The following is an 11,305-nucleotide window of genomic DNA, read 5'->3' on the forward strand; positions in this document are numbered from 1 at the left end:
CTTTTTATTAATAATTTTTAAAAAAAAAAAAAAAAAAAAAAAAAGAAGTAAAATGAATAAATTTAAATAAATATATATGAATTAAAATCTTGTCATATAAAAATAATAATTTTTTTATTCATTATTTTTATTATTCTAACTCTATATCATTAAATTTTTCAGAACCAGCTAAATCTATAAAATTTATCTGAGAAATAAATTCTTTTTCTCTTAAAAAAAAAAGAAAATATATATATATATATAATTATATATAATTTTATATATATATATATAATTTTATATATATATAATTGTATATATATATGATATTATACTTGAAACATTTATGTTGATAAACAGTTAATAAGCAATGAGATCTTGATGATACTAAATTTTTTTTTGTTGCATTTGTTTTTCTATATTTGAAACATAGATTTATAATATTCATAACCTGATATGGAAATTATATAAAGTAAAAAATAATAATTTATACATTATGATTTAATTTATTTTTTCCTTACATCTTCAATGCTTTTTATAGGTAATAACGTAATATTTTCTACATATGTCTATATGAAATATAATAAAAAAAAATATCTAAGTTAAAAAAAATAAAAAAAAAAAAATTTTTTTCTTTTATTTTAACATTTCCTTTTTCGTCTTCTCTAATTATATTATCATGAAATTTTGAATAATAATTTATTAAGTCTTCATTAGTTGTTGATAATTGTGATAACTCAAATACCTTACCTAAAGAGGTGAAAAAAATATATATTAATCAGATGTTAAATTTTAACTTTTTTTTAATTTTTTTTTAATATATATATATATATGTAATTAACCTAAATCTCTAATTTTTTCAAGATATATTTCTACTACAGTTATACTAATTTCAACGTTCTGAAAATTAAAAAAAAAAAAAACTCATTTACATAAAAAAGTAGATAAAAAAAGGAATAAAATCTTAAAATGAATATTATTATTTTTATAGTTTACCTTATTTACTTTTTTTAAATCAAAAAAGTAATTTAAACATAAATATATTAATCCGTTATTTCCTTTGTCTTTTGAATTGTTTCTTTCTCCATATAAAGTATATGTTTTACCACTATTAGTATTTCCGTAAGTCAATATTGAACTATTATATCCATCTTACAAAAAATATGTAAAAAATTCAAGAAAATATATACATATATGTATATATATATATATTATATAATAAAAAAAAAAAAAAAAATAATGAATATAATATATATATATACTTTAATTACTAATAAAATTATCAATAAGATTTTTTCCTATTAACTCAAAAATATCATTTTGCTTAATATGGACATCAAATATATGATTAAAATGAAATGTTTTTGTTTTTAATTCACTTATATCATTGTAGCTTTTTTTTTTTTCAAATAAGTACAATTGATTATTATTAATCTTATATAAGGCACAATCTTCATTTTTTAAATTAGAAAAATTTTCTACATTAGGTTTAATTCTTAAAAATACTTTAATGTTTTCATTCATATTTTAACCTTTTTTTTTTTTTTTTTTTTTTTTTTTTTTCACTATTATCGTAGTATTTTTTATAGAATTTTTTTATTCAAAAAAAAAAATTAATATATATATATTTTAGTATTTTATACAAAGATAACTATTAATAATGTTAATTTAATTAAAGATAATATTATTTTTATTAAGTAAGTTAGTGTATATTATGTGTTATTATTTATATCCATATGATTTCATTTTTAGTAAATCTTCAATTTTTTAAATGCAAATTGTGTATTAAAAATCTTTTTTATTTTTCTTGTCTTATTTAATTAAGTAATCTCTTAAGATAAAAAAAAAAAAAATAAAATAAAATAAAATAAAATAAAATAAATAAAATAAACTCTGAAATATATTAGAAAAAAATAGAAAAAAAAAAAAAAAAAATATCTTTAATAAAAATATTAAAATATATTTTAATTTAATTGTCTAAATTTTTCTTTATTCAAATTTTAAATTAGATAATTAACGGCTACCCTTAAGTGTAATACATTTTTCTATAACAGTATTAATAATATATATATATATATTATTGCAATTTCTTTTTCTAAAATTTATTTATGATATATGAACTTATAGAAATAAAAAATAAATAACAAAATAATTAAAAAAATATATTAGTGAATTATGATTTAAACATAGAAAATATAATTATTGAAAAAAAAAAAAAAAAAAAGTTTTAGCTAAATTGTATAAAATTAAATATAATAAAATATAATTAGTTTTTTAATTAAAAAAAGGTTAGAAAAAAAAAGTTTTATATATAAGTAGTATATATGTATAAAAATATCTCTTGTATATTTGAAAATTATTAAGATATAAAAATAGAATAAAATAAAAAATGTATATTTAAAAAAATGAAATAAAAAATACATCAATGTATAAAAATAAGTAAATAATTTTATTGAGTAAATGGATTTGTATTTAAATTCTTAGATAAAATATTAAAATCAATATTATTTTGCTTTAATAATAAATCATTTTTTTGAAGAGATGAATTTTCATAATTTGCGTTAATGAATGTATTTGATATATTTATAAAATTATTTCTTTCGAATACGTTAGACATATTAAATGAGGTATTTAAATTTGAATCTCCATTAAAAGAATTTAATTGGGGTTTCATATTATTTTTTCTTTTTTTTTTATTTAAATCATTTTGAAAATTATGTTTAATATTATTTGAATTATCATAATAATTATTATTAAAATCGTTAAAGTAAGTATTTACATTACACATATCATTAATACCACCATAATTCATATGTTCATTAATAATTTCATTATTTTCATTAAAATTTTGATTAACCGTATTATGAAAAATATGATTACTAATTAAATTATGATTAGTTATGTTATTAAAAATATTATTATTAACTAAATTATGATTAATAATATTTTCACTGATTAAATTATTATTTACAATGTCATTGTTATTAATTATATTTTTTTTAATTATACCGTTATTATTATCGATAAAATCTTGATTGACATTATTTTTATTAATCAAATTTGTATTAGGGATATTATCATCATTATTTTTATTTAGACTAAAATCATTACTCGTTTGATTTTTTGAATTTTTATTTTTAAATGTATTTGAGTTTTGATCTACGTTATTTTTATTTGTTTCGTTGTTAAATTTTCTCTTTTTTTTATACTTACATAATTTTTTTGTTAACTTAATAATTTTATTTTTATTACTAAAAAATTCGCTAATGTGTTCTTTGTAAAAATGTAAAACAGTTTTATCTATATCAATCATTCTTTTTCTTTTTGTAGTTCTAGAGGTAGCTACATTTTTGCTAAATCTTGTTTCCATCAATTTCAAATTTATGCAATCAATATCAATATAATCTTCAGGTATATATTTATTTATTTCATTTAAATTTAAAAAATTGTTTTTTAAAAATGTTCCATAACTTCCATTACAACATCGAGGAACCCATAGGAGATCATGAGAGTTGGTTTTATTATGTATTATATCAATAATACTGATATAAAACTTTACTTTCCCAAATAAGTACAACATAGAAAAACTTGATTTATTTTCTTCAAAATTATTTCTTTCATCTTCATATAAATTATTAGAGTTTATATATTCATTTAATGTAAAATTATCATCATAAACATTTTTGGAATTTTTTATATTTATCTCTTTTTTTAAATTCATCATGTCATTTTTTATATAATCACTAGAATTAAATTCATTTCCATTAATATAACTTTTTGAATTCACTTCATTTATATTTATATAATTTTTTTCATTTATTTCCTTTAAGTTACTATAATTTTTTACGTTAGTTTCATCTATATCTAAATAGCTAATTGAATTTACATCATTTGTGTTATACAATTTGAAGTTATCAGTAGAATTTTTAGAATTTTTAATATTATTTTTTGTAGAATAATTATTTATATTATCATTTGGTATATATAAATTATTCCATGTATAATCATTACATTCATTCATTAAACTTTCACTTTTCATACAAGATAAATTAACTTTCTTTTGTGATTTATTTAAACTTTTAGATGGATTATATTCGTTATTTTTTTTATTAATAAATTCACTATTATCATTATTATTATTATTATTATTAGTAGTAGTAGTAGTAGTAGTAGTAGTAGTAGTAGTAGTAACAGTATTATTATTATTATTATCATTATTATTAGCTTCAATATTATTATTATTAGTTGCAGTTTTATTATCACTATTATTATTAGTAGTAGTATTATCATTATCATTATCATTATTATTATTATTATTAGTAGTAGTAGTAGTAGTAGTAGTATTATCATTATCATTATTATTATTATTTTTTTTTTTTTTTTCTGTTTTATCATCATTATTATTGCTGTTATTATTTTTATCATTATTTTGATTAGTGTTATTGTTATCTTTATTATTTATATCTGTATTATTATTATTACTATTATTTTTATTAATATTGCACTCATCTCTATTAGTATTACTGTTATTACTATTATTATCTATATAATTTATATTATTGTTTTCTTTATTATCATTATAAGTGATACTATTTGTTCTAATATTATTATTTTCATTATTATTAATATTATCTTTCATTATTTCTTTTTTTTTCTGAACTTTATATAATGAACAATCGGAATTTCTTCCAAATGATTCCTTATTTATATTTTCTCTAATATTACAACATAAATATTGTTCCATAAGCTCATCTTTTACTAAGCAGCTACTATTTTGTTCAGAGTTTTCCTTCATTTTATTTATATAATTAAAATTTTTAATATAAATGGAATTTTTTTTATTAGTTAAATTGTTATTATATATATTATTATATGAACAATCAACTGTATCCATAGTATCTGCAGTCATTAATGTATTCGAAGTAGTATTTAAACTATTACTATTTATAAAATTTTTATCTGAATTAAAACATTTAATATAATTCTGATCGTATATTTGATACATATTCATGCAAAATTGATTATTATAATTTCCTTGAGTTTCTATATTTAAATATTGAGTGTTTAATTGATCATTTTGATTTTTATAAGATGGTATATTATTATATAAATGATTTTTATTTACTAAATTAAATGAATCATCATTAAAAACCTCAATATTATTAATATATTTATTATAAGAATTATAATCTAAATAGCAACTAGAATTATTATAATTTCCAGAAATTTTATTTAATACATTATCATCTATTACAGACATATTTGATGAAATGTTTTTTTCATTACAAATTATTTTTCTGTTTGTCAAATTATTTTCACTCAAATAGCTGATTTCATTATTTTGAATATTTGATTTCATATTTTCATCCTTATAATTGAAATTGTTTATTATTTGTAATTTGTTTAATTCATCATTGTCATTTTTATTATTATTAATGTGGTAAAAATTCATATTTTTTGTGTATATATTATTAATGATATTTGAATTTTCTGAATCCTTTTTTATATATTCGGTATGTTCTTTTTCATCAGGAATTTCTAAATTTTCACTGCTGTTGATTTCCTTGTTTAAGTTAGTTTTATTATCCATGTTAATTTCATCACTTATACTAGACCTTTTTATCAATAAATTATTATTATTTGTAGTAAATTTTTCTATTTTATTATCTACTTTAATATTAGTATCTTCATCTAAAATTTCAGTGTTTTCATTTTTGTTTTTTTCTTCATCTTTTTTTATACTTCTGTTACTATGTAAATTGTTCTTTTTATCTAAGATTTTTTCTTCACTTAAACACTGTTCTTTATTTTTTTTGAATTTTTCTATTTCTGTTTCATTTCTACATTTTTTATTTCTTAAAATAGTATATTTATTTGATTCTGAATTTATTAGATTTTCATCAAACTCTTGAAATGTTTGTTTTACTTTATCATCAGCAATATCTGTCGTATTATTTTTTGTATTCTTAAAAGTATTTATGTCTTTATTAATTTTTATAATATCTTCATTTTTATAATTTTTCTCTAAATTTTCATTTTGAGATATTTCAAAGGTTTTAACATTGTTTATGCTTTTTTCTGTTTTAAAGGATTTAACTAGTGATAACACTTCTTTTTTTAAATAAAAAAAATCTTCATTAATATTCTGTTTACTTAAATTATACTCGTTGATATCACCTTCGGATTGTTCAGAATCTTTATCATTCTTGTTTTTAGAAGAAGTAATATTATAAATGTTGTATAAATTTTCACACTTAACTTTTTCCTTTAGATATGTTTCTTCATTACATGTATCACTAGTTATTTTTGTATTATTATCTAAAGAAATAGTATTTATATTATTTATCATTTTATTAACATGTTTTATGTTGTTGCTTATGTTTAAATAAAGTTCATTTTGACTTTTTGTATTTCTATCATTACTTGCAGAATTTTCCAGTTTTACTTTGTTTTTTTTCATTTCATAAACGTATTTTTTATTTTCATTGTTATTATGCTTATCTTCATATTCATTCTTTGTATTTAAATCAAAATCTTTCATTTTACATTTTTGTCTGTCACTTTCATCATTTTCATATGTGCCATTACTATTTAAATTATTCATTTGGTTATTAACATCTCTAGTATATCTATCAACATTTTTTATTACATTATCTTTATATTCTTCTATATGTTCAGTGTTTTTATTTTTCTTTTTTTTTATTTTAGATTCTAAATCAATATTTTCCATCATATATTTTAATTCATTTTTCCCAAAGTTCATATCATCCTTTTCTTCTTCTATTTTTTTTTTAATTTTATAATTTTTTATTTCTTTATCACTTTTATAACTTTCTGAATTGTTATTATCTTTTTTTATTCCTTCATTATCTATTTTTTCTATTCTTTCATTATCTATTTTTTCTATTCTTTCATTATCTATTTTTTCTATTCCTTCATTATCTATTTTTTCTCTATTACATCTATTTTTTATATTATATTTTTTTAAATGGTTTTCATTTACTTCTTTTACACATTTAGCATTAATATTTTGATATTCATATTTTTTATTTTTTTCATTTTCACTATTTTGATTTAAGCCGTTTTCATTATCATTTTTAGAATGTTTATTTTCTTTTTTTATTATGTCTTCTTCATTATTTCTGAAATTTTCTTCATTAAGTATATCAAAATTAGAAGAATCATTATGTTCTAATTTAAAAAAAAGATCTTTTTTATTATTGTTATGTTTCGTATTTTCTATTTTTACTAAATCCTCTTTGTATTTATAATTCTTGTCATTATTATAGAGGGGAAATTTTAAATTATCTGTACATTCATTTATATTTTGTATTTTAAATGAATTCATATTATTTATAACAGAATTGTTTACACTTTCATTAAAGTATTGCGAATTAATAGAAGGATCAGGTAAATTATACAAATCATTATTATTAACAGAATTTTGTTCATTAAAAGTGTTATTCATTAAGTCTATATATGCTACATCATTATTTTCATTATTCATATTATTGTTGTAATTATCTTTTAAAGAATTATAATTTATAGCAAAATCGTTTTTTTGCTTATATAAAAAAGAATTTGGCATATTTAAGTTGTTAATATTAGTAAAATTATTAGATAAATTATTCAGTGGATATATTGACACCATATTATTTGAAGTATTTTTGTTTATATAATTATTATAGACAAAAGAATAATTAGAATCCTCAATATCTGTATTACTTAAATCCTCATTTTTAATATTCAAATTATTTAAATTCAAATTATCAGAATCCATGTTACTGTTAAAAGGTGGAGAATTCATTGGTAAAAAAGAGTTTGAATTAACTAACTGATTTTGAATAATTTTCATATTATTTATATTATTTATATTATTATTAGTTATATCATTTAATAAATAAATATTATTATTAAATGAATCACTATTGTGATTAGTTCCCTTTGTGTTATAGGCACATGGAATTAAACTTTTATAAGAAATATCATTAGATGAAAGATCATTAAACATATGATGATACATATCTTCTTTGCTATTGTTTAAATATTCATTTCTATTTATTAATGGAATTTTAGTCATAAATTCTTGATTATTTAGAGAATTTTCATTAGATTGAGATATATTATACATTTGTTTGCTATTATTATCATCTTTTAATTTTTGATCATTTTTATTTTTTTCTTTAATACAATTATTAAAGTTATTTAGAGAAGTATTTTTTGTTTTCTTTATATCTCCGTTTGTACTATTAGAATTCGTTTTATTAGGATTTAAAAGATCATTACTATTTATTTTATTTTTTTTTTCTAAATCTAAATGAAGTGAATTTTTATTTAAAGAATAATCATGAGATGATGTACTTATATTTTTATGGTGCATAGAAGTATTATTTATATTAACATTATTTATATTTAAATTATATAAATTGCTGTTATTTATATCTTCATTATTCATATTTATGTTTATATTATTTTTATATAAATTATCAGTTAAAGAATCATTCATGTTCATTTCATTTAAATAATCCATATTATAATTATTAAAAAAATTATTATTAAAAAAACTATTATTTAAATTATTATTTAAATTATTATTTAAATTATTATTTAAATTATTATTTAAATTATTATTTAAATTATTGCATAAATTATTATATAAGTTACTGTTCATTCTATTTAAATTATTGATATTATTTAAATTTCTAACACTATTTAAACTTTTTATATTATTGATATTTCTGGTATGATTTAGTTCATAATTATTTACGTTATTTATTTCATTAAAACATTGAATATTATTTGAATTATTAAGAACGTCTATATTATTTAATTTAGTAGTATTTAAATTAACATTATTAAAATTCATATTGTTCAAGTTTATATTATTTGGGTTAACGTTATTAATTTCATTCAAATTATCCATATTGTTAAAGTTATTTTGATCATTATTGAAAATCTTATTGTCAAAAGAACTTTGATTATTCATGAAAAATTCATTTTTAAAATTATTTTTGTTACTATCCTTTGTTTTATAAAGATATAATGGTGTCTTTATTATATGTTTAAAAGTAATATGACGATCTGTATTTATTTGAATTTTTCTAATAATACTTACACTACACTTTTTACCACTTCCATATATATTACCATTATTCAAAATAAAAACATGCAAATAATTATCAGTATCTTCTTTTTTTACTCCTAAACATATACATATACATCTATGTATATTATATAATGTCATTCCACTATGAATACCTAACAAATTCAAAAAAAAAAAAAGAAAAAGAATAAAAAATAATTATTAAATTAATCATTGAAGTAGAATTTAATAAAAGATAGAGATAATAATAAAAAAAAAAAAAAAAAATATATAAAAATTATATATTAAAAATGAAAATATAAAATAAAAAAAAATAAGATTTATGAATAGTATTACCTATATATCTACATATATACTTATTATTAAATGAAGTACTTATTTTTAATTCAATAATATCATATTCATTTATATTTTTATAAACACGAATATTTTTATCTATTGGGGAATTTAACATATTAACATTATTGTTATTTACTCCATTTTGCATTTTATTTAATGAATAATTTAAATTGTTATTAATGTATTCATTGCTCATGTTTTTTGAATAAACATTATTTAAAGAATATGTATTATTCATATTTAAATTCTCATTATGGAACATATTTCGTTTGTCTATTTGTTTATATTCATCATTAAAAGAGAAATCTTGTTTCATGTAATTTGCATAATTATTAGTATGCTCAACTTGTTTATTCAAAATATAATCAAAATTTTTATCTAATACTTTTAATTCTTCTAATATATCTATTTTATTTTTTTTTTCAATCAATTCATCTTTTGTATATATTTCATTCTTATCATTTAATCTACTAATTAAATTTTCTTCTTTTTCTTTTTGATGCATAATTAAATTTCTTTTACTTTTTTTTCTTACATTTGATATTATATCATTAGGTGAAATTTTTATTCCTTCATTATTTGAAAAAAATATATTATCAGTATTTTCTAATAAAGTTTCATTTTTAACTAAATCAGAATTACTGTTAATAAAATTTTGATCATTATAACTTTTTTTATACGTTAATTCATTTTTCTTTAAATCAGAATAAGAAAAACTAAATTGATCTCCCAATGGTAAACATCCTTCATTTTTGGTTATTTTAAGTTTTTCAATTATGTATTCAAAGTAGTGGATTAACGAAGGATATAAAATTAAAGATTTCGTTAAGAAATTAGAATAAACAAATATTTTATATAAATCATTAATACTCAATTTTTTAAAATAAAAATGCTTGTCTATATAGTTGTTACTTATAATTTTTATTAGATTTTTTATATCATTTTTATCAGCATCATTTTCGTTAATTAATTTTTTAGTTTCGTTTGAACAATTACTTGAACTAAAAGTATAATTAATTTTAAAATCATCAAAGTAATTAAAAAAAGATATTTTTTTTTTATCTTTTTTGTTCTTATAAACAGTAATTGACTTTTTACTTTTTTCTTTTTCTTCTTCATAATTCATTTTTAAAAGAAAAGAAAAAATATAATAAAAAAAAAAAAAAAAAAAAAAGTTAATTAAAGTTATATATGTTCATTATATAAATAATAGAAAGGTTTAAAAATATATATATATATATATATATATTCATATTCTATATGTATATTGATGTTGTATAAATACATGTTTATTTAAAGACTTTTTTATTTTTTTGTTTTAAAACATATTTTCATAAAGATAAAAACTGTAAATCAATTTTATATAGGATAAAACATATACATATAATTATTAAAAAAATTCAAATTTTTCTATTCTTATACATATAAAACTAACATATATATATATAAATATATTTTTTAAATAAAGAAAAAGAACCCTTTGAAATAGTGATTATTAATTATGTTTTCAAAAACATATAATGTGTTCATACACATATATTATAACATAGATTATTCTACTTAATTCTATGTAAAAAATATTAGCAAATTCTTGTTATATTCAACTTTTTTTTTCTACTAAAAAAAACTATATATACACACTTTGTAATTACACTACCAGTGATAATTTACAAAAAAAAAAAAAAAAATGAAAAAAAATGAAAAAAACATCTTTTTATAGCTTATAAGACTTAAACATATATTAAAGAAAAATTTTATTTTTGATTAATGAAATAAAAAAAAATAAAAATTTTTAAAATAAACAAAATGAATATATTTTTAAAATATATTGTTGTTTATCTCAAGGAAATGTGTATCTATGTTATGTGTACATACATTTAAAAA

The 11,305-nt window shown here is 16.5% G+C and overlaps 2 protein-coding genes across 2 annotated transcripts in view; both read right to left on the bottom strand.

Annotated features, from left to right (window-relative positions):
- The window catches only part of PGAL8A_00374100 (kinesin-like protein, putative), a gene marked incomplete at both ends in the record, with an annotated part of 4,322 nt that extends 2,819 nt beyond the window's left edge, over positions 1-1,503 (bottom strand). Inside the window, 7 exons of the mRNA XM_028672805.1 lie at positions 141-209; positions 315-430; positions 501-548; positions 626-729; positions 822-879; positions 976-1,130; positions 1,251-1,503. Coding sequence (XP_028529321.1) covers positions 141-209; positions 315-430; positions 501-548; positions 626-729; positions 822-879; positions 976-1,130; positions 1,251-1,503 — 803 coding nt within the window. The remainder of the gene's footprint in view (positions 1-140; positions 210-314; positions 431-500; positions 549-625; positions 730-821; positions 880-975; positions 1,131-1,250) is intronic.
- Positions 1,504-2,428: 925 nt separating this feature from the next.
- PGAL8A_00374200 (conserved Plasmodium protein, unknown function) lies at positions 2,429-10,547 on the bottom strand (the record flags this gene model as incomplete). The annotated part of the gene is made up of 2 exons (XM_028672806.1): positions 2,429-9,237; positions 9,419-10,547. The coding sequence occupies 2 exons, from the start codon at positions 10,545-10,547 to the stop codon at positions 2,429-2,431; spliced, it is 7,938 nt and encodes a 2,645-aa protein (XP_028529322.1).
- Between the last annotated feature and the right edge of the window lie 758 nt (positions 10,548-11,305).

Source organism: Plasmodium gallinaceum (assembly GCF_900005855.1).
Source record: "Plasmodium gallinaceum strain 8A genome assembly, contig: PGAL8A_v1_98, whole genome shotgun sequence".
In the NCBI taxonomy this organism is placed as follows: Eukaryota; Apicomplexa; class Aconoidasida; order Haemosporida; family Plasmodiidae; genus Plasmodium; species Plasmodium gallinaceum.